Below are 24,833 nucleotides of genomic sequence, written 5' to 3'. Positions count from 1 at the left end.
ACTTTAAGTAACATAAGTGACAAAACAGTTTATTGTAGCTTTTTGCTTACACCCAATTCAGTGATACTTTGATTTCATCTGTCTATAAATACAGGGTCTGCCACAAGTGATGCCCCTCTTATGTTGCAGAAGCTTTTATTACAAACCATAAGCATATAATTCTGTAACATAACAACATCACACTCAAGCACACCATATGACATTTTAGGTGAAATGTTGAAAATAAAACTATAAATTATTACACCCCTATTATTACCCTACCCACCACACCCAGGCAGGCGTTACTTCTGCCAGACCCTGAATTCATCTGGAGTGTTAGTGATATAAATCTATACATATGACTAGGAGATTTTAGCTTATAATGTTCTTAACCTCTCAATACCCCAAATGTTTATGCTTCTCGAAGTGAGAAGCATTGAATCTTTGAATACACAACCAAAACGTCCTGCGTGTTATAATGTCCCTTAGTCATACCAGAGCCACAGCTTTGGGGAGGACAGGTTCATTGCAGAACCTGCATGTGTTTCCTCTGCCCTGTAGTTCATTGTCAAACTAGTCCCAGTGCCTTACCCTTGTGTAGGAATTTAGTTAGAAATTCATTGCCGAAAGATCACTTCCGGAGTATTGTTTCTGTCCTGCCATATTATTCAAATCATCTTTTTTACTTAAAAAAGGTCATAAAGGTATTTGCATTTCTAATCAGTGACTTGACTTTTTCCTCAGGTGCGAGCCCCCATGCTCAATCCAGAATTAAATGCTCATGAAGCAGACCTTTTAAAGAGCTCGGGAACGCTGATTAGCTTTATTTATCCGGCCCAGAATCCAGACTTGCTAGACAAACTTTCTAAAAGGAAAACCACCGTTCTAGCGATGGACCAGGTCCCAAGAGTCACGATTGCGCAGGGGTACGACGCGCTGAGCTCCATGGCCAACATCGCCGGGTAGGTCTCTTCTGTCTCCACGGGGCCCAGCCGGAGGGGCGAGCACACGCTCTCCTAGCTCTTCTCTCTTCCAGTGACTTTGCTTGCAGCCATGGCTGGAGACTGTAGCATTTGGAGAGTGCATTGAAATGGTTAAGACTCATTTTATTGTTTCCCAGTCCTCAGATAGGAAATGGTTCTCCATGTTATATGCGCCTTTTTAATCGTCATGGGTAGAAGGCAAGGAGTATTTCTTCCCAGGAAAGGAAATAACTGACCGATCGTTTGTAAGAGGCATTGGCTGTGTTTCATCTGTGGGTGCATACATGTATACGTTAGGTTGAAAGAACTGTTTTTTCCCCAGGGTCATTGGGGTCCAACTGACATACAGCACTGTGGAAGTTTAAGGAGAACATGTAGAATCATGTTATGCGTTGTGAAATGATTACCCCACTGAGCTTCGTTAACATAATTTGCTGTTTTTATAGGCCAAAAATGGTTGGATATTGGCAGTTTCCTATGTTTTGATCTAGTAGATAAATAGTAGCAGATTTCAGCATTTTAATTAGGTTTTGCTCCAGTAAATTCATAAAATACTTGATAGGGGAAATGTCTGCACTGTAAGCGAACTGTTTCCTCCGACCTGTATGGCCAAGAGGGTGAAAAGCTTCATTTGCGGTCCGGCACTGACGCACTGAGTCTGCTGCCTGGAGCGCTGGGTGGAGAGTCGTCCTGGTTAGGGCCTGTCTGCTGTGATGAATCGGGCCCTGCGTGGTCCTGCCTGCCGCTGGGGAGGGATGGGAACAGCCCCGGGAGTGGGGCGTGGTGCTCACTCGGCTTGGAGCGTGGGAAGGATCTGGAAATCGGAGGATGCCTGTGAAATCAGCTCATCTAAGAAAGTAGCTGGATGAGATTTTAAACATGAAAACTACTAGTAGTGACAGTTTGCTAATATGAGTGAGGCACCAACAAATGACAATGTTTAAAAAGACGTTTCATGATAAGAAGAATAATTCGAATAAAGCCTGGCGCACGAGCTGAAAGTTTTCTTAGGTTTTTATCTTAGGTGTCACATGTCATATGCCACAGACTCTACTTTGGGTTTTAGCTGTTCACTTGAGATGCAAATGAGATCGATAAAGTAAAATGACAAAGCGAAAACACATTCGTTGTTCTTAATGTAATATGGCAAATGGTTGGTTTAAAGGTATTTTTTGTGATATATATTATATATAAAGGAACTAAATAAATGTTTGCCATATTAGTTTGTAGAAAAGTTTTGCAATGAGGGACTTAAACTTTTATATAGAAAATGTACAATGTAAACTTTTAAGGGCGCTGTTGATGCTGTCATGTGAAATGTACATTTGGGAAAGATTATCAAAACCAGTAGCTGTAGACTGGTGGTTTTTAGCTGCAGAATCTTTTGAGCAAATGAAGTGCGATGAGGTAATAGAAACAAGCCCACTCAGGACGGAGTGGTCTTAGCTGGGTGGAGGGGTGTGCAGAAATATGTCCCTTCTCTAGCCCACCCCCTAGGGCCCCTGGGCTGGATGGAATTTGAACCTGTGGGGACCCAGGGAACACAACTTAAAGAATCACTACTCATGTCCTCAGCTGACATGTGCAAAGGGTATAGTCTGAGATGTATTATCTAGTATTCTTGTCACACAATGTGTGGTAAGTCATTTTCTGTCTAAATCACACACACACACATACATACACACACACACATACATACACACACTGCCACACTATGTTGAAGACACTTTCCTTCCAGTTCATTGATGTGGATTCTGAGCTTTGTCGCTCTCACCAAAGACAAGCCCACTTTCACCTTTTCCCACCATCAGTGTTTTCTTGTGCATTTCCTGTGCAATCAACTCTGTTATGTTTTTCAGTGTAGCAACGGCATCTTTTAAAACTTTAATTCCAAATTTCTTACAGTGGCCTTTGACTCTTTGTCATGTTTGGTTTGTCATGTTTGAGAATTTCTATCACTTGGATTCAGAAATAGACTAACAAATCATGTAGTCTCTAAAATATTATTTTCTGGCTTTTAATATAATTTAACTTAAAACAGTGCATGCTTTTGCACCAATTATTATGACCAGTAATATTTGTTTTGTAAAAATATGATTAAGCAAAGGTTTTATTGTAAGCTAGCAGGTGGAGCTTACCATTAAATAGTTGTATTATAATATGAAGCTAGAGTGTGTGTTACTGAGTGAGAATGTGTAAAAGTGTCTTTTAGGTCTAAAATGGTATGACAGTGAAATTTGTGTGATGTGTTAAAATTATCCTGTTAAGGAAAAGATGGTATATTCTACTAGTTTTTATGGCATGGGGCGTGTATTTAGCTAGAAACACTAATATTTACCAAGCACTTATTGTGACAAGCTTTGGGTCCTCGTGGCAACCCTGAGAGATGCTCTTTTTGTCCCCAATTCATACACAAGGAAAGCAAGGGTTAGAGCATTAAGGAGACATGCCCATGGTCACCCAGTCAGCGGGAGGACTCTGTGACCTGAGGCCCCTCCATCTCAGAATCCCTGCTTTCAACCAGTATAGATCAAGGGAGTCATTTTTTTTTCTATTTTTCTTCTGAGGTTGGAGTTGGAATTTTATTATATACAAGCATATAGCAAAACTAATTTTTTAATTTTAAACTTTTCCTCCTGTTCTATAAATACTGTATCATCACCAAAGAAAGTTCAGCCACTCTAATAAAGTAAAACAGAAGGTTTGAAATGCCTGTGGTCCTAGCATCCAAAGAAAAGCATTGTGAGCATTTTCTTGTCTTTCTTTTTTTTTCAATCATAACTGACCTTCTGCAGTATTTGTTATAAAGAAGGTGGGGAACATCAAGGATAAAAATTTGTCTCTGTAGGGTGGATGCTGGGTTAGCCTTCTGGCTCTGCTGTTCACGAACTGAGGCACCTCGGGCAGGTCTCTCCATCTCTCTGGGTGTCAGTTTCCTTACCTGCAAAATGAAGATAATAATTGTACCTATGCACCTGATTGTTGTGAAGGGTAAATGAAGATAATAATTGTACCTATGCACCTGATTGTTGTGAAGGGTAAATGAAGATAATAATTGTACATATGCACCTGATTGTTGTGAAGGGTAAAGGCGTAAGTGTATCTATAGCACTTAGAACCGTTTTTGACACATAGTAGGTACTCTATAAAACGTTAGCTATTATTCTTTGACGATTCAGTTATAATGGATGACTTATGAGCATGTGTGAGCCTACCATCTTTCGCTTTATGGAATTATTCATGCATTTGTTTCTTTTCTTTTTTTTTTTAAGTTATAAGGCTGTTGTACTGGCAGCAAATCATTTCGGACGTTTTTTTACCGGTCAGATCACAGCTGCAGGGAAAGTCCCTCCGGCGAAGGTAGGTGAAACTTGGCACATTTCTCTTAGTAGGAGCTCATTAGTGGCGAGGGTGTGTAGGGTTTTAAAAGACAGCTATTCTCCCAGCTTGTTATGTAACCGCTGCACCGATGACCTTTGTGGCTTGTACAGATGTGTGGTGGGGCCTCAGAGCTGCTTAAGATTGCTTGAAAAAAAAGATCGTTGACATTCGTACACATTCTAGTCTCTTTTCTGGTTTTGATTTCCTTGAATTCTTAAAGGGATTTTGGATAACTTGTTCTGTGTTTCCCATTTATTACTATTTAAAGAAAAAGCTTCAAGATACCATTCAGCAAATTCTTGATTTCCCAATTATTGTGACATTTTGGTTCATTGAGAAGATTGTTTTGGTTTTCTCCCTTTATGTCTAATTTTGGGTCACGAGGACAGGAGACGGAGGTGCTGTAATCAGGATATTTGGCAGGGGGGAGGGTGCAGTTTCTTTAATCTGAACTGAGAGCAGAGTGGAGGGCTGAGAGGTGGGGGTGGCCAGGTGATAGCAGTTACGTGGTGACCCCCAACCCTTCCTACACACAGTGACCACATGAGCACCTTGGATGGTACAGGGAGCAGGACTCTCATTGCTGTCATCCACCTGCAGAGCGTACCTGTCCGTGGGGCGCAGGTGCACACGGGCACCATGCTTTTAAGTGCTCCGTCATTATGAATCCAACGTTCTTGCACAAAACGAATCACCTAGGAAAATGAAATAGACAACAGCCGCTTTGAGAAATCGAGTTAGTTAATTGCTTTAAACACAGGTCAGGTGGAGAAAGTGTTAAGTGTTTCAAGAGAGAAAGGGTATATTCCTCTTGTAAGGTTACACTTCTTTATTCTAGTGCCATTCCCTCTTTCAAATTGTAGGGTCTTTTTGCCAGAGCTGTTTGTCCCCTCTGGTCCCTCTTTGTCCCCTTTGTAGACACGTGCCCCTCCTCCCACCCCCTCTAAGAAAAATCCAAAACAAACCATCACCAGTAAGAGCAACTCAGAGGATTTTTGAGACGCTGCCCGGGGTCACTGGAGCACCATTGGACCAGTCCAGTGTTCTGACAGCGGGGAAGGGGGGGTGGGCATGATGGGTTGTGTAGGAGTCTGTCAGCTTCCCTGTGTCTGTGGGTGGTGTTCTTTCTCTGTGTTCTTTCTTTTCTCCCACCCTCTCTCCCTCCCTCAACAAGGAGTTGCCTTCACTTGACTGGGAAGCATAATAGGGCTTTTCTCTGATGGCTTATTCCACACCGGAGACAAAGTTGTTCTCATTTTGTTTCTTAGAAGGCAGGGCAGACTCTTGTGTCTGAGGAATTCTTTGGTTTCCTTGGCTCTGAGCCTCCTGTGGTTAGGGAGATTAATGACATTTAATCTTTGTATTTCAGGTATAATTCATTCAGAATGGGTCAAAATTAGGCGGTGATTACCTGCTGTTCCTTTCAGAAGCATTTGAGCTCAAAGTCAGGGTTGGAGTAGATGTTTCACCAAAGTCATATCCATCTTTGAAACTCATTTTGGCATTTTATGAGCTTAGTAAAACCCAACCATTTGAGAGGTGAGGGGGAGCCAGAATGCTGCACTGGGAATGTTCAGGAGCTTTTCCGAAAGAACCTGTTGACCTTTCACACATGTAATAATGCTGACCTTGCTGGGTGTAGCTTTACCCTGAGATGCTGGTTGTTGGGCTGTTTTTGGTGACAGCTGATGCCTTTGCTGGAGTGTTCCTTTGATAAATTTTAAAGAAACAGTGGCCTTTGCTTAAACAGCTGTCTGTCCACTCAGTACATTCTGTGAGGGCTGGTCATTGCCGTGAGCACCATCTGGTTTGTTACTGAAAGCTGACTGTTCATCAGGCATGAACAGTTATTAGCAGATGAGTTTTCGTCATCAGTTGGTAATGAGTGTGATTGAAAATGTACCCATTCTGCCTTCCTTCCCAGATCCTGATAATCGGCGGGGGTGTTGCCGGGCTCGCCTCTGCCGGGGCAGCCAAGTCGATGGGGGCGATTGTGCGAGGGTTCGACACGAGGTGAGTGCTTTCCTGGCGATGGCTGTCAAGGGAAGAACACATTTCAGGGGGATGCTTTTCATGGAATTTATTAGTTTAAGGAGCTCATGGAAACCTTTTAAAATGTGCCCACTTTTTCAAAGTTAACTCAAAGTGAAAATGTATTCCTTAGTGGAAAACATTTAAAGACCGAGACTCAGTACAGCAGACATAATAAAAAAAAACAACCACCACAAAACAAAAGGATTGAAAGCTCACACTCAGTTTTTTTCTTCATGTGGATTAGACATGGGACCAGAGTTATCTCTGTGCTCAGCTTCTAACGTCCTGCTCTCCTGTGCCCTATCTCTGCTCAGAATGAGTTGGCATCAGGTTGGATGTGAACAAAGATGTTTGTGAGCCTGAAGAAGGAGCATAGGAGACACCTTAGAGAATAGACTGGGGGGTGTGTGTGAGGGGCATGCTCTGCATTGATTGGATAGACGCAGATAAAGCTGATTGGGCAACAGCAGAATCCTTAGGCAAAAGTACTTGTTCGTATTCATTGCATAGTTCTTTAAAGTGGACATATCAACATTTTCCTAGAATTTTGTTAAAGAGAAGTTCCATTTAAATTAATCTTTCTTTCAGAAGACACTAGATACTGGATTTCATTAAATGCTTATTGAATATTGTTGTCATTTGTGTTCTAGTTCTTCCTCGAGGTTGAAACTTGGAGTTACTTATTTTCAGCTGAGGTCAGCGGAGGAATAATACCACTGCTGATCTGCAACATAGAATGATCAGAAAAATTTACCACCACTCAGGGGTGGAAAGGATGTGACTTTTCAGAGTAAAAAGTGTTCTGTAGAATATGGTTCACAGTGCTCTCCGGGGATCTGAAGAAGTGATGTGCTAATAAAAAGCTGTCCTGCAGAAACAGGAAAAGGCATTTCCAAGGTCACCAGGACGAGGGCCGAGGAGAGCCAGAGTTACACATACCATCAGTCCTGTCTTTTAATTTTTGGTGTTTGCTGATGTGAAGTTTTGGAAGGCCCCCAAGCCTGGGGAGAGCAGGTTGTTCAAGTCCTCACTGTAGTGGGCAATGTTCTTAAAATGGAAATGTATATATTTTACTTGACTAAGAGATAATTCGAAACTTGGTGTTGGGTTAACTACTGAGAACTTATTAATTGAGATCATTGGTTTAGATTGTGTATAGAAAAAACAGCTAGAATATAGCTGTTGTTTAACTCCATTTTTATTTACCTTCATTAAGGTACTTCAAGTACACAATGAAGAAGGAAGCAATTTAACTGATATAATACTTTTCCAAGAGTAGTTCATGAATAACTATTTCGAGACTGGGGGTTGGTATCATATTATAAATATGTAATCCAAATGTATTAGAGAACATACTTGATTATAAATTCTTTTTGGGAAACCGAATGATGTATATTTTTAGTTAAACATCTAAAAACCTAAGGATAACACACTGGCCAGTGATATTAATGGGGCATGATTTTTAAATTCTTTCAGATAGCTGGGAGATTCCCCTTATAACAATAGTGAGTGTCTTGCCTAACGCCTAGATTACAAAGTTAGAAATAGAAAAGTATCATTTTCTTCCTTACCTTTCTCTCTGTGTGTGTTTGTGCCAATGAAGTTTCATTTACAAAAGTAGTTGGCAGGTCAAGGGCTGTCAGTTGTCTTCAGACGCCTGTTGCAAACGCTGACTATCTTTCAGGCACTGTGCTATGTGCTGCGGTTTATTCTTTACAATAATTCTACAAAGTAGGGTTAATTAGCCCTATTTTACATGATTAAAAACATGTATGTTAACTTCATAACTTACCCACTTTACTTTCTGATCATAAAGAATTATGCATGCTTATTTTCCTAATCCACAAAAATAAGAAGTACACAAAGTGAAACTAAAATACCCTGAAATCCTCCCACCTGGAGGTGACTATTGGTGTCCTAGTACCTGTTCCCTTTCCCACACACTCACTAAAATGTGATTTTACTAATAGTACGTTTAACTCTTTTTACTTAACAGTGGATTCTGAAGCTCTTTACCTGTAAATACTTTTAATGCTGCATAGGATTCCATCATGTATGTGTGTGTTGTGTGTGTGTATGAACAGGTGTATTTGGAGATAGCTCATCATTTCCTCAGGATAAATGCCTAGAATTGGAATTTTTGCATCAAAAGGTATTCACATCTTAAATATTGAGATATAATATTGTAAAACTGTGAGATTATTTTGAGGGCAGAGATTCTAAAATGGCATTGAGTACTTAATTATACACGTTCATTATTGAAAAATACAGAGCAACATAAGGGAGAAAATAAAAATAACTTTCATAATTCTATCTGCCAGATATAATTGCTAATGATTTTTTGATATTTTTTGATATTTTTTGATATCTTTGGAACGAAATCGGGATCATTTGATATATATTTATGTACATTCACACACGGGTACATGCATATCATTTTGAATGAATCTTATTAAAAATAGTAGTGATTTCTTATTAAACTGTTTAAAGAGCTGTATCCCTTTGGCTGTGAGGAGTAGCAGACACCCATTCAAACTGGCTTCAGTTATCATAAAATATATCATTTCTCCTCCATGGGAATTCATGGGAAGGCCCCAGGCAGTAGTTCCATGTGCTGGCCGGGACCAGGGTCTTTCTGGCTCCTCTGGGCTTCAGCAGACCCCCCCCCCCCCCCCCCGTGTGCCAGCAGAAAGGGACAGATCCTCTTGCTCAGCCATGTCCTGCCCTGCCCTTTGTGTCCTGCCCTTTGGATCTGCTTCCTGACCAGGACAGTTGCCAGGGACTGATGGGCTCAGACCACAGTTTCCCGAAGTCCCCCCGTGGCAAGAATAACTTCCAAACCCACTGCTGGAGGTTGTAATTGAATGGGTCTGGGGAGGCGCCTGGGAATTTGAGTTTTCACCAGGGAGCTGGGGTGACTGTTGCCACTGGGGGAGTTTGGGATCCGCTGCAGGACGGGTGTGGGCCAGGTGAGCACCGCAGAGCTGAGGTCTTTGGTGGCTCCAGTTTTCCAGCTGGTACGCAATGCATGGCCACAATGTTTTTTATATGTACTTAAATTGAATGTATTTTTACATAATTTGAACATATTGACTCTACATTTATACCATTGACAAGTAGCTTTTTTCAAACACGGTTTAATTTGCACTTGGGGCCAAAATTATTCCGGTAAAATATGTTTAAGTAAGAGTTATTCACGTGAGACAAGTCCCCATAAATTGGAGCATTTGCCAATGAAAACCTCCACTTGAGTGATTTGAATGAAGTCCAATCTTAGTGTCGGTCAGATTGCTCATCGTCAGTGACCGGGGAGCCTCACAGTGCATGGTGGCTTTACTGGAGGTGGAAAGAGTGAGATTCCTTTTGTCATTTGACAAAGAGGTTCTCTAGTTTCTTTTGTGTCAAAAAAAAAATCATCATAAAAAGCATTACCTCCCTTTAGAAAAACACTGCAACAGTCCAGTCAGAGGCATCAAAGAAAGTCTGCACTTTTCTGAACATATAAAACCTTTTCTTTTAAAAAAAATGCACCGAGGATCTGGAGTCTGTATCAAGGCCTTAACACAACCTCTGCTTTCCCTCCCACGATCCCAGAGCTGCAGCTTTGGAGCAGTTCAAGTCTCTGGGTGCCGAGCCCTTAGAGGTGGACGTGAAGGAATCTGGTGAGGGACAAGGAGGATACGCCAAAGAGATGTCCAAGGAGTTCATCGAGGCTGAAATGAAGCTGTTTGCTCAGCAGTGCAAGGAGGTGGACATTCTCATCAGTACCGCCCTCATTCCAGGTGTGTGCCAGCCCCTGGCCCTGCCGTGGCGCTGTGGCTGGGGACATCTTCCAGGGAGGGTCAGTCATTGTTTCACATTTGAATTTCTTCAAGTAAAGCTCAATTTGCTGTCTAGAACATGAGAAAGTGCACAAGAGTCAGAAAAGACCAAACTGTGGCAGCCCCTAGAGAAAAATGATCATTGATGGTTTGGTATATTTGCTTCCAGTCTTTTTTTCTGTATATTTTTATCTGTGTTCACAGATCACGTTCTTTGAACACAGGTACGTTTATTTGTACATAAAATAGATTATATTTGTACATAATTTCCTCTATATACATCCTTGATGTATATAGAGTTCTCTTTGGTATGCTGCCACCTGTTTATTGTAGGAAATTCAAACAGTACTGAAAACTATGGAGGAAAAGTGCAGATCTGGAGTCCCGCCAGAGATGACTGTAATTATGAATATTATGATGATCATTTTCCCATATGTGTGAGAGAAAGAGAGGGGAGCTTCATGTGTGTTTATTTATGGAATTTCCAGTATATTCAGGTCCGGCACAAACAATGTCCCCCTTTTTTATCACAAAATCGCAGGCATGGGGTGCTGTAACATAACAAGATCATACTCAAGCATACCCTGTGACAGTTTAGGTGAAGTGTTCAGAGTAAGTCTGTAAATTATGACGCCCCTCTCATTGCCTGACCAGCCACACTCGGGCCTTTCTGCTGGACCCTGCATATTTCTCACTTAAGGATATGGCACTTTCTCACTTGGCCATTTTTTCTGTTCACACGTTTGGTCTTTGCAACCAAATTGTGAACTTTTTCGATGTCAGGCATTATTTTCCGGTCCATTACTACAGCCTCTTCTAAAGAATAGTTTGCACTCGATGAGTGATAGATGTCAAACCAATAAGCACTTATTCATTAATAAACACTAGCTTGATCTAGCGCCTTTTACATCCCACCTTTTACGGTCTTACCTCTCTGCCTGTCCTTGTGTTACTGGACAGTGAATACCGTGCCGACTCGAAGTGTTTTCCTTTCTGTAAGAAAGGGGGCCGTGTAATGAGAACTTATGGGGTTTCTCATGTTTGATACACCAGAGGAGCCTCACCTTCTCTAGGGAACTGTGGATGATTAGAGGTTGCTCTGTCATGAGGTCCCGGGGGAGGAGAAGGTCTCTTCTGCCCCCCTGTCTCCCCCCAAATCTGGCTACGATAGACCCAGGGGCAGGAGGTTTATCATACCTCTGAGTTTCTGTGTGTTCTGGTGATGCCCGATAGGTGGGCTGGTCTCTCCAGACACCCCTCCAGAGCTGGCTGGAAGAGCAGCCAGGCAGGGGGGTCACAGGGCTGAGCCCACTGAGGACGCAGTGAGTGTAAAAATGAGGCCTGCAGGTGGGGGTTGGTCAGGCCAGCCGGGGCCAGGGTGGTGTTTGTGCCATCTGCCAGAGGAGAGCCTTTCAGGATTCGTCCTGCTGACTCCTGGCTCAGCTGTAGCACAGGTGGCTTTGGAGGAGGGATGGGGCGGCCTTGGTGTGCCATCTGACCTTGGAAAGGGAGCTGCTGCCTGTTGGGAAGAGTCACGAGCTGAGTAGATGTGTCAAGTGGCCAGCAGAGGGCGCTGAAGCATTTGTTCATATAGTTGGTCAGACTTGACTAAAGAACTGAGGTTGGTTTGGACACAGCGTATAGAATTATCATTGATCATAAAGCTTGAAGTGAGTGATAGAACTCATATCATCATTTCTTATCTGAAACACATATTGATTTTTAGGGCATGCTCTCCATGATATCTTATTATCATTTTAAAAATTTTCACCTGAGGATATGTTTATTGATTTTAGAGAGAGGAAGGGAAGGAAGAAAGGAGAGAGAGAGAAAAAGAAACATTGTTGTGAGAGCCCATATGTACCCCTATCAGGGATCAAACCCACAACCTAGGTATGTGCCCTGACTGGGGATTGAACCCACACTTTTCTGAGTATGGGACAATGCTCCAACCAACTGAGCCACCCAGCCAGGGGCTGTTATTTTTTTACAAGTAGTTTATAGTAGGTGAACTTTAGTGGAAGGTCAAGTTGTGTAACAAGTTTTTTTTGGTTTTTAAATTGTAGAGAGAGAGAAAAGGGAAGAGGGAGAGTGAGAGAGAAGCATCGGTTTGCTGTTACTCTTATTTATGCGCTCGCTGGTCGGTTCTTGTATTATATGTGCCCGGACCAGCATATGGGGACAGTGCAGTAGCTGGGTGCCTGCTGGGTCTGTATGACAAATCTTAAAGAAGCTTCCTGAGGAGTTTAATCAACACGTTCCACTGAGTCTTTCCTGTTTTCAGCCTTGTCTGAGGCTGCGCTCTGCCTCAGTGCGTTAAACTTAGAGGGACCGGCGCTTTGGTCCACAGCTCATACTCAGAGAGCTGGTCTGGAAAGGACCTTTCTGTTTATTTTTATTGTTTTGACCCCCCCCCAAAAGTGAATTAAAATATTCTAAGGGAGAAGATGATCTTTTTAAAGATCTTTTATATTTCTGGGGGACTGCAGCCTGAAAGTATGAGCACTAAAAAACAAGATTATATAAGAGGGGGAGGCCCCCCCAAAACCTGGAATTGCTTCCTGGAGGGTGGGCCCTTTAGAGTACAGGCTTTCCCTGCTGGGTGAGTGTTCTTAGAACCCATCTGCAGCAATGTACCAGCTGGCGTTGTTGGGAGAGGCTGCATTTGGTTCCAGCAAATTTTTCTGAAGACTCATTCAGTGCGTTTGCCCATCTCATGATGGGTAATTTACGAGTGCACCTGCCCACACCACACTGAGTGTTCAGCAGTTCTTGACCAAACATGGCATGGTACCCGTGCCCCACCCTCCTGTTCACCAGATCTCACCCCTTGAGTGACTTCTTTTTGTTTTTCTGGATGAAAAAAGTCGCTCAAGGGGAAAAGTTTTGTGGATGTGGAAGAGGTGAAACAAAAAGCAGCAGAACTAAAAGGCATCAAAAGCGACAAGTTCAAAAACTGTTTTGAGCAGTGGGGAAAAAAGTCTCGGTAGGTGTATTGCATCATGGAGAGTACTTGGGAGGTGACTGAAGTTTCAATGTGGAAGAATAAGTATACAATTTTTAACAAATAAATTCTTGTCTTTTTTGTCCCCCCCTTGTAAAGGTCCAAATGCCCTTTGAAAATCAGTGTCCTGGGCTTGTACCTTTGCGGGGTTTTGTGCTGAGCTTTCGCCTGGCCACCTGACGCCGTGTCTGACTCCGGGAAGACTCTCAGGGCAGAAGTTATTCTGAGGTTTTCCTTGAGTGGGATCCAAAGGGGATTAAGTTAAATGTCAGAAGTTCTCCGAGTTGAGGTTTGGGACTGGGATCCTCGTGGCTGTCCTGGAGGCCTGGCGTGGGTGACAGTGTTCAGAGGGACATGGGCAGCTAGTTTCAGGCTGCGATCTGACCCCGAGGTGCCCATCGGTCAGTGGGCTTGAGAAAACAATGGTGTTCCCCTTGTGTGGTGGTGTGGGGAGAGAAACAGTTCTGCGGCCAGTGAACTGCTGTGCTGCCGGGGATTTTGTGCTTCACTGTTGCTGCAACCCCTACACCCCAGGGTGGGGTTGGGTGCTGGGTTAGAGGCTAGGATTTCACGTCACGTAGGTAACTTCAGGATGGGCCCTCGCCGAGAATCCCATTTGGTGGTGCTCTCTGCCCACAAGGACGAACCCCCCACCTCCCCGTCCAGCTCTCTGACCTTGGATACCACCCTCAGAAAGTGAGGCAGCCCTGCTCCCCGGGGCTATTCAGGCTGTGCTCATGGTCTTTTCTGCTACATCTTTTGAGACACGAGAGGTTTTTTTTCAAGCACCCCTCCTGTTTTGGAGAGACTTCACAGACTTGGACTGGTCCATCAGGAGGAGACGGAATCAGGTTGAAAATCTGTTGGGGGAGTTAAGGAGGGGTGACTTGGGGTATGGTGAGGAGGCATCAGGGTGCTGTAGCTCTGACTGTGTGTGGGCAGGTTTCCCCCAAATTCCAGTGAGACTGAGGACTATGGAGCTCACACCAAGCCTGCGCTGACAGAAAGCACCTTCTGGAAAAATTCTGAGCATCAAGAGGGCATCCAGCTCTCCCACTGGCCCCTTCTGCCCTCAGGTCTTGTGATTGAACCATAGCTGTTGGAGGTCCCGGGGTTTTGTTCAATCATGGTGGCTAATGTGGAGGCCTGCGGTCCCCAGCATCACCAGGTAAAGGGGTCTAACACAGTCAGGATCGGTCACATCGGCCCCACGCGCCCAGCCTGTCCTCCCTGGAACAATACTCCTCACCTTTCGGTGTCTAGTCCCGATTTAGCTCTCCGGCCTCATGTTGAACTAATTTATTGCTCTCTGGGTCTGGTTTCAGTCATGCTGGCCGCTCTGATCTCCTGGAATAGGCCAAGGACTTCAGGCCTTTACACATATTGTTCCTTCCCTTTGGAACGTGTCCCTGCCCAGCCCTGCCTTTCACAGTCCCACCCAAGCCAGTTAACACTTCCTCCGTAGTTTCTGCCATCGCCTACTCAGCAGGAAGCCCTCCTTTTTCCTTCATTCACAGCCCTCGGCCTGGGCCTCCCATGCCAGCTGTTCCCGTGTCACTGCCCTCGGTTTCCCTGTGTCCCTGTTCATGTGGTGGGAGAGTTTGCTTCATCCTGTCCCGGCGTGGACTTGGCATGGAACCTCGAACACAGTAGTGGCTCAGCTAACGCTGCCGAGCTAGTAACCCTGGCGCCTTCCTTGGGTCTCGGCGGGTACCATTCCTTTCATTTTTCCAGGCTATCCAAGGAAGATAGGGAATGCTCTGTTGAGTCCAATTTTGGATGGCAACACCGCGGGGGATAATTTAAGACTGGGAAGCTAGCAGTTTCATTTTCCTTGGATAAGTATCCAGAGGTGGGTTTGCTGAGTTGCATGGTAGTTCTCATTGGCCTTCATTGGGTGCTGTTCCAATGGGGTGAACCAGCCTGTGCAGGTGGGCAGTGAGATGCACCTTGGCTTCCACCTGGATTTCTGCACCGGTCACTAATCAGGTGACAAGGTGACCCTCAGATCAGCCAGGCCCACTTTGGAGCGGTTCTGGCATTTCTCCTGAGGCTCATGGACTGGGCGGAGGAAATGAAAACCAGAGTCATGACAAGAGGAGGAGAAGGATGCTGGCGACACACCAGCAGAGCTCAGTGTGAAACTGGTCCCTACCATGACATTTCTGAATGTGTGAGTGCTCTCGTTCATAGGGTCCTCACATGCTCTGATTTGCATTTAGTCAGTGTGTTGGATGTTGCGTTACATTGAAGAGCGTCCTTGCCTTCTCACAGCTTGTTCGTGACACATGTTTTGGTTGCGGTAAATGTATCCCATGATTTATTTTATTAATCTCTTTGCTGCCATACTGTTATATATATCATGCTCTTGTGACAGCAGGAAGTTTTCTTGACCTGGTCTAATTCGATGCCTTCCAGGTCCGGAAGTTAAGAATTTCTCCATCTGATGACATGCCATTGAGTAATTCCAGTAAATAATGTGAAACGCTCTTTGGAAACATCATAAAATTTTGTGGTAAACCCATTTCATCTTGGTCTCTTGTTCTTAATATTTTTAGTGGCTCCCTCTTAATTTCTTTCTTTTGTGATGCCCTTGAAGTTGTCTGCGAGGGCTTGGTTCTTTTCCTAGTAAGACAGAATCTGAGAACACGTTGAGTTCAGAGGATCATGTCAGACCTGATCCACTCACTGGGGTGTCATGCATCTCGAACGTTCTGGTAAATCACTAGTTGTTGGTGGTGTTTAGTTTCAGCTCAGTCACTCTTTCTGCATTTAGTGCTGTAGAGAGACCAATGGTATATTCTTTTGACATACGTAGCAATGAGCTGTGAAAGCAATTTTTAGAAATGAGTACTTTTTTTTAGATGTTCTAATTTTCATACTTTTATAACTGCTTCTTAGTATTTGATTAGTGAGCAAATGCAAGAATATGAGAAGATACTATGAACCGAATCACTTTTAAGGATGGATTTGTGTGGATCGCAGCTGTAATGCCAACTGTGCACAAGTGAGGCATTTTGTGTCTACCGTCAGTTCTTGGTGCGCACAGAGAGGTTCAGGGATACTTTACACAGACCTGTGGCGCCCCCCTCCCACCCCAAATAATGGCCACCCAATTGGGAAACTCTCTACTTGAAATTTTTAGGTGAGTGCTTTTAATCCTTCAGCTATTCTAATAACACCACTAACCCTCAAAGCAGACTCTTTTAGGCCTAAACCATTACACCTCAGAGCTACATGTAAAATTTTCCTTCCCTACCTGGTCTGTACTTGGTGGGCACTAAGTATTCATAGACTCAGTGAGTGAATGGGTATTTGAATGATGGCTGTGAGTGCATGATGTCACACTGGCACCCTGACAAAAGTGTGGAAATACACTCCCAGCTAGGAAGGACCTGGGCGATCTTACTAGGGAGTATGATCGCCAGGAGGAACCAAGAAATGGGTCAGGAGGTTGACCATCACGCCAGATTTTCCATCTACAGTTTGTACTGTGCCAGGAGATATATGGAATTTGTTTCTCTCATTATTTTCTCACAGTGATATTTTGGTGGGATGGGAAGGTGAGTTTGTGGAAACATAACAATTTCGGTCTTTTTGTGTATCTCATCCTTTGCAGATAAATGATAAAATTAACAGAAAGGAACAGCCAAAAGGGGAAATCCCAACTGTGTCTTTAAAAATAACCTTTTCTGCCCTGGCTGCTGTAGCTCAGTGGATTGAGCGCAGACCTGCGAACCAGAGGATTGTGGTTGGATTCCCAGTCAGGGCACATGCCTGGGTTGCAGGCCAGTTCCCAGCAGGGGACACACGAGAGGCAACCATACATTGATATTTCTCTCCCTCTGTCCTTCCCTTCCTCTCTAAAGATAAATAAATAAAATCTTTAAAAAAAAAAGACACCTTTTCTGACCCCGGCCAGTGTGGCTCAGTGGATTAAGTGCCAGCTTGTAAATCAAAGCATCTCTGCTTTGATTCCCAGTCAGAGCACAGGCCTAAGTTGAGGGCCAGGTCCCCAGCAGGGGGCATGCGAGAGGCAACCACACATTGATGTTTCTCTCCCTCTCTCTCACTCCCTTCTGCTCTGTCTAAAAATAAATAAAATCTTAAAAAAATAATGCTATCTGCCTTTTAAAATGACTGGTTCCAACTTCTTCTACAGTTATGTCTTGAAACACCTGATATGCTCCCTCAATCTCTTACCTTTGTATCCGGGCTGGCTCCGGGCTGTCCCCGGGGAAATGGGACATCCCTTTGTATTGGAAGGGTTTGCATTAATCATTGCATATACTCTTTTCTGTGTTCTACATTGTAAAAAAGCTCTACTCATCCCCCTGTTGGTTGTCCGCCCTCGGTTCCGTCTCTGCCCCTTTGTAAGCGCGGTGATGTGCTCTTTGAAAGGTCGTCCTAACCTTTGCTTCAAGTGCTGTGGCAGGAAGGGCAGGTGACTTTGAGTGAAGCCATTCCAGCTGGTCAGTAAATCAATTGGTGTAATGACATTTCTACGTTATTTTAATTCTTCTAGTACAATTTTTAAAAAGATCTTATTTAATTTTAGAGGGGAAGGGTGGGAGGTGGAGAAACATCAATGTGTGGTTGTCTCTCACGCATCCCCACTGGGGACCTGGCCTGCAACCCAGGCATGTGGCCTGACTGGGAATTGAACCAGCAACCCCTTGCTTCGCAGGCCGGTGCTCAGTCTACTGAGCCACACCAGCCAGGGCCTGGTCTTCAATTTAACTTACGTCTTCAGCTTAAAGCAGGAACTGGTTGTGATTATGTAGGAATACTTTATTTTATAAAAATAATGTGTGACTTTTGTTGCAAACTTACTAAAGCACCAAGTAGACAATAGGTCATCCATGATCCCTCTACTTAGTGAAAAATACTATTAATATTTTTCCATTTCCCCTCAGGTTTTTCATGTATTTTATTATTTTAGACCAAAATATAATATTCTTATTTTCTCCATTTAATATTATATCATAAAAATTTCCCTTTAATATAATATGTGGAGTCATTAGGAACTCTGTGAATAAACATATTTTAATGGTTTTATAGAATTTTCTTGTTCGAATGTACTGTGTTTTATTTAACAGTTCCCTCAAAGTTGGGCTTTTTCTTTTTCTTTTCAGTTTTTGCCTACTAAAAACAATGTTCTAACATTTTTCTGCATTATTCCTGTGTCTGGATTTTCATTAATTTTCTCAGGATTAATTAGATTTTAGAAGTGGATTTACTGGATGAATGAGTAGCAACATTTTGGCCAGTTGGTATGTGCTCAGTGAACTATGCTTTTCCAAACAATTGTTTAGCTCCTAATCTCACCAATAGACTGTCTAGCTAATTGTTTCATTTCAATATTTTTATAGTTTTTGACTCTTTCAATTAGACAAAATAAAGTATCGCATGTTTTTACTCACATTTCTTTGATTCTCACTGAGGGTGGACATTGTTTTTTATTTGGTTTCCATTTCTCTTTAAAATGATCAGTTGTGTTGTTGTTCATTTATTTGCTAGGATCTTAGTGTTTTGTTTTATTTAAACTTCTGTGGCCTTTTAATTAAATTTTTGTCACATTTATGCTTTTTTGAGAATTGTTCATATTTAAATCTATTGATGTTTTCCTTTGTAATTTTCCCTGTTGCTTTAAGTTTAGGAAGAACTTCCTAATCCAAAGACTAGAGAGATATTCACCAAGGTTTTTTGTTTTCTTTTTCTTTATGGGTTGATTATCTTCTATTGGCATTAATTTTGATCCATAGAATGTGGAGGTTCGTTTGCAGTATGATATTTTGTTTGGGTGGATTTCACCCCAATACCTAAGTAATTGTCTCATTCCCCTGGTTCCTTCCCATGTGTGATGCACATTTATCACACATGACATTTCTGTCACATTAGCCATCAGGGTGAGAGAGCACAACAGTTTGAAATCGCCTTCTCAGCCTTTTTCTGTCTCTTGACCTATTCTTTTGAGGATTTGCTCATTCGGACTTTTATGTATTACCCTGCTTCTTTTTTGGCCCTGTTTTTTCCCTTCTGCTTTTAATTTTTATCTCTGCACTTTGCAGAATTTTAAAAAAACTAATCCACATGTGAGAGCTGGAAGGCGGCTGCTCCGTTACATTTGTCATTGTGTTCCCTTTCACCCCTATTTAATTTTTTAAATTATAAAATTAAGTCAAGCTCTTATAGAAAATTGAGGAGGTAAGGAAAATCACAAAGAAGAAAAGTAATTAGTCTCATCACTCGAAGATATCCTGGTATTGTTAAACATTATATTATATAGAATTTAATAGAAACGATATAGTATAAGTAACAGTTTATATATGTATAAGTATATGTATATGTGAGACATTCAAATATGTAGTATATATGTTTTATTTTTATTGAATGGGAGCATCTTATATATACTACTTTGTTGCTTGCTTTGTGTCTTTTTTTTAAATCCTCGTGGGAGAACATGCTTGTTGATTTTAGAGAGAGGAGGAGTGAGGGAGAGAGAGAGTGGGAGGGAAGCATCAATAGGTTGCCTCCCACAGATGCCCCGATTGGAGACCGCGACTCGGGCATGTGCCCTGACCGGGAATCAAACCCACGACTTTTTGGCTTACAGGGTGATGCTCCAACCAGGGAAGCCATACAGGGCAGGGCTGTTGCATGCTTTTAAAAAGAACAATTCCATGTCTTAAACATTCCTCTAGAGCTTAAGTAAACTTCTTAAACTTACACAGAGTTATTTGACTAGACACTAAATAAATTAGTCTATGTGGAAGAATCTGCTATCATTTCAAAAGGGATTGGGTTTCAGAGTGGTGTGCAGGTACATGTGTCTGTTTGTGTGTGTGTGTGTGTGTGTGTGTGTACACAGAGGGTGTCAGCAACTGCATAACTGTTTTCTGAAGGTTGAATGAGTCAAAGAAGACAGTAGGTGGTACATCAGACATTTTCTATGGAGCCAAATGGTTTTGGCCACTGGCTGGCTCTTAAAATGAGCAGCATTGCAATCCAGGGAAGGACCCTTAGCTGTAGATGTCTCAGAAGAAAGACAGAATCCAGAATTTCGAGGGCAGGAGAAATCAGATGCCAAATCAAATTTGTGAGGTCAATGGCTATAAAGTCGGTGCAGTTAGAAGACAAGCCGGTGGACCCAGATCCCAGTGGGCTGCAGTCAAAAGGCTGGTGTAAGCCACGTCTGCCTGGGACTGCTGGGTGCCAGGAGGGTAGGGGAGAGCTGGAGCAAACCAGAGGCTGGCTACTAGAGAAGAGGCTCTGGACTGCACACGAGCGGGGAGGGCAATGGCGATAAATGTACTATTTACCTGGAAAGTGCAGGTTTGCGCTTTACTTTTGCCCCTTCCTGTGGGTACAGCCGTATGGCCCATGGCTGCAAATCCCTGCAGAGCTGAACAGCATGACTGTTAATTTGGGAAGACTCCTCAGTGTGTGTGGTTTGCATCCCTGAATTCCCGTGCTCGAGTAAAGGTTAGTTACATAGTGAAGATGCTTTTGTTGGCCTCCCATGGGGGGGTTCGAGGAAAGGAACACTTCCAGAGAATTTTGGGAAGTGGTTAAACTACTAAGAGTTCAGGGTGTTGTCTTGGGGGAAAACATCTCCTCATTCTTGCTTTTTCATGGAGACTCAGGAGACAGACCCAGACAGAGGTCATCTGATACACTGTGTGGCAGCTGGTCAGTGGGGCTGAGGTGGAAGGTCCAGTGGGGCAGCAATGAGAGAGAATGTTCGAAAGAGCCCTTCAACCTGAGCATGGGGTCCTTCATAGAAGGAGGCTTAGGGTTTGGACTTGATCTTGGAAGCACAAAGTTTGCATCAAAAATAAAGGGGGTACTATACGAACATCCACTTGTATCTTTAGCACTTCTTTTTCCACATGTGCTACAAATAAAGGCAATTTTTCTTTCTTTTAAATTTTATTTATTGATTTTAGAGAGAGAGGGGAAGTGAGGGAGAGACAGACACCTTGACTTGTTGTTCCCCTGGTTGGTGCATTGTGTTAACTGGCTGGTTCTCGCGTGTGCCCTGACCGGGGTCAGGTCCGTAGCCTTGGTGGGTCGGGCCGACATTCCAACCAGCTGAGCTACCGGACCAGGAGTATTTTTTATTCACATGTATTCCAATCGAGTAGACTGAAAAACTGATCCCAATGCAGATTTTAATTCGAGTAGGTTTTCATTTCTAAAATGAATGTTTTTACTAAAATTTTGTAAGCACGAATTTGACAAGTTTCAAAAGAGATAAAGATAATTAGCCCATTAGCTCTTTGCTTTTCTGATACCAGTGCCACAGGTTTATCCTATTTTATTTTATTTCATTTCATTTTGGCATAGGGATTTACATTGTTTCATGAATCTTGAACATGTGTGGATAGTAGTATGGTCCCCCCTGAACATATAAATGTTTATGAGCTTGAAACATGCTTGTGTTTGCTGCCTTATGTTTTATGTAAGAATGAATTTAAAGCGTGAAGTGTCTCCTGAGGAGGATGTCATGAGGGATTTTGTGTTTCTCTATCAGTACATTCCCATCAGCAGGCGTAAGGCTAGACCCACCGGAGTAGTCGTTGTGTGGGAACGAGTGTGTGTAAGTGATCCCTAAGCCTTTTGGGGTTGTGGTACCCTACTTTCATTTCACAGCACTTTATTTTTTTATTTTATTTTTAAATCACAGTTTGCATTCAATATAATTTTGTATGACATTCAGGTGTACAGCATAGTGGTTAGACAATTATATACTTTGCAAAGTCATCCCCCCAGTATTCCCAGCCCCCACCTGGCACCACACATAGTTATTACAATATTACTGACTATGTTCCCCCTGCTGTACTTTACATCCCCGTGACTATTTTGTAACTACCAGTCCGTACTCCTCAATCCCTTCAGCTTTTTCACCCAGCTCCCATGCAACCCTCCCCCCACCACCCCCATCCCGGCAACCATCAGTCTGTTTTCTGTGTCTACGCGTCTGTTTCAAAATGTTCATTCACTTATTTCATTCTTTAGATTCCATATGTAAGTGAAATCATGTGGTATTTGTTTTTCTCTGACTTAATTCACTTAGCTTAATACCTTCTTGGCTCATTCATGTTGTCCCAAATGACACAAGATTTCATTCTTTTTTATGGTTGAGTAATATTTCATCGTGTTTATGTGCCACAGCTGTTTTATCCACTTGTCTATTGATGGGCACTTGGGTTGCTTCCATGTCTTGGCTCCTGTAAATAATACTTCAATAACGGGTGCATATGTTCCTTCTAGTGTTTTGAGTTTCTCTGCATATATTCATAGAAGTGGAGTCACTGGGTCATAAGGAAGTTCCATTTTTAATTTTCTGGGTAACTCCACACTATTTTCCACAGCGGCTGCACCAGTCTGCATTCCCACCAAGAGCGCACCAGGGTTCCCCTATCCCCACATGCTCGCCAGCAGTTGATGTTTGTTGACTTATTGATGATGGCCATTCTGACAGGTGTGAGGTGGTATCTCACTGTGATTTCAACTTGCGTCTGTCTGATGGTTAGTGATGTTGAGCATCTTTTCATATGTGTACTGGTCATGGCACTTCCTTGACTGTCTTTGAAGTTACCCTGTGTTAAATTAAGGTAGATGAATAGAACAAGCAAGAAAATGGGGGCATTTGTTAAGATGATTACGACTATTCCACTTTGTAGTTAATACATTTGTATTGATCATTCCTTTGAGATTTGTGGTTTTCATGAATTGTCCAATTTGGGTGCATATAGTTTTTCTAATAGCTCATCATCATGCTTTTGTAAAAAGAACAAGGGAAGTGTTTCTCTCTTCCGCGTGCTACTGGACGTAAACCCTTTGGAAAGAGTGGTGTTTGGTTTCCAGGCTGTGCACAGGGCTCCAGCCTGTACGCTGGCCTCGCAGCCTGTGGTCTCGTTGCTTCCCTAGGACAACCACCAGTCTCCCCTGCAGTGTGGACTTGAGGCCTCTTTGGAAAGAGTTCTAGTTCTAGACCTTCGCTTCCTGAGTGCCCAGGGACTGTGGTAATACTCAGAATATAGTTTAAAAATGATAATTTGTACTTTTCTTTTACTAGGTAAAAAAGCTCCCGTCTTATTCAGTAGAGAAATGATCGAGTCGATGAAGGAAGGCTCTGTTGTCGTGGACTTGGCTGCCGAGGCTGGCGGCAACTTCGAGACCACGAGGCCAGGGGAACTGTATATTCATAAGGTACGTGCTGCTGCTGTGATTCTCGTGAGACGGCTCGTGCCTTGAGATGTTTAGAGAAACCGAAGCCAAAAAGGAGCCTCAGCACATTTAAGGCTCCTTTTGGACTATGTATTTGTTCGTATGTGCATATATTTCTAAAGATGTAGAATTTCTAAACTTGCCCTTGCCCGTGACTGGGACTTGTTCTAGAAAGAGTGTGAACACGTGGCTACAGAGCTTTCTGACGGCATTTGTGTTTGTTTAGGGCATTACACACATAGGCTACACAGACCTCCCCAGCCGCATGGCCACGCAGGCCAGCACCCTGTATTCCAACAACATCACCAAGCTCCTGAAGGCCATCAGCCCTGACAAAGATAACTTTTATTTTGAAGTGAAAGATGACTTCGACTTTGGTACAATGGGCCATGTCATTAGAGGGACTGTGGTGATGAAGGTAAGCAAAGAGATCTGGTTCTTCCTGAGTTTTCATTGTAGGTTTGCTTTAGGGTTTCTGCTCATGGGAGAGTCCTGTTTGGGAATCGAGATCTATTCTAATAGAGTATTGTTATGCTGGATTTATGTCAATAAAAATCATTTAAAAATGCAGAACGATTTAAGTATTGAAAAGACATATACATATAATATATATATATATATATATATATGCATTGCTTTTGAAAAACAAAACAAAAAATCAGAATTGGAAAAAGTAAAAACGAAGTGTTTCTCAAATCTATCTGCTTTTAAGGGCTTGCTCTGTATTCTTCTGTGTGTGTTTTATGCACATGCAAATTACATGTCTATGCCTGTGTGTAATAACAATGTTGCATATTTATGTGCATATGCATTAATGCATTATGTATTTATATAAAATGATAAGCTATGCATTATTAGAATTTATCTAAAATTATGTTTAAAAGAACATTTTATCCCCCACATTGTATATATTTGAAACATTGGGTTGACTTACAAAATGCTGTTTTTCTGATTTCCGTTAGGATGGCAAAGTGATTTTCCCTGCTCCCACACCCAAAAATATTCCTCAAGGTGCCCCAGCGAAGCCCAAGACGGTGGCTGAGCTGGAAGCCGAAAAGGCGGCGTCCGTGACTCCCTTCAGGAAAACGATGACCACGGCTTCCGCCTACACGGCAGGTGCGGACCCCACTCATCCCACTTAGCCGTGATTTTTTGAATTTAGAAAGTGATGTATTCTTTGTCAAAACTGTTAAGTGAAATACTTGCGCCCGTCTGTGGGTTCCATTCGGAATCGGGCCTGTTGGGGCGGTGTTTTTTGCCCTGCCCCCTTTGGAAGTGGAGATTGTGTGGATTCGCTGCCCCAGAGGTAGGAGGCACTGTGCTCAACACGGCAATGAGTGTGTGTGAAAGAATGTACAAGCTAATACTTTCCTTTATAAAAGCACCGTAAACGTC

At 42.9% G+C, this 24,833-nt stretch overlaps 1 protein-coding gene across 6 annotated transcripts in view; it reads left to right on the top strand.

The window, feature by feature from the left end:
* NNT (nicotinamide nucleotide transhydrogenase) overlaps positions 1-24,833 on the top strand; it is a 78,531-nt gene that overhangs the window by 11,955 nt on the left and 41,743 nt on the right. For all 6 annotated transcript variants that reach the window (XM_037164672.2, XM_053657417.1, XM_037164644.2 and 3 more), the window contains 7 exons: positions 724-941; positions 4,235-4,322; positions 6,268-6,356; positions 9,972-10,159; positions 23,287-23,420; positions 23,665-23,856; positions 24,401-24,554. In XM_037164672.2, the coding sequence (XP_037020567.2) occupies positions 724-941; positions 4,235-4,322; positions 6,268-6,356; positions 9,972-10,159; positions 23,287-23,420; positions 23,665-23,856; positions 24,401-24,554 (1,063 nt within the window). The remainder of the gene's footprint in view (positions 1-723; positions 942-4,234; positions 4,323-6,267; positions 6,357-9,971; positions 10,160-23,286; positions 23,421-23,664; positions 23,857-24,400; positions 24,555-24,833) is intronic.

Source organism: Artibeus jamaicensis, unplaced genomic scaffold, assembly GCF_021234435.1.
Source record: "Artibeus jamaicensis isolate MK-2021 breed Jamaican fruit bat unplaced genomic scaffold, CSHL_Jam_final scaffold_369, whole genome shotgun sequence".
NCBI lineage: Eukaryota > Metazoa > Chordata > Mammalia > Chiroptera > Phyllostomidae > Artibeus > Artibeus jamaicensis.
Note: the sequence above shows the minus strand (reverse complement) of the source record. Positions and strands in the feature narration are given on the sequence as shown.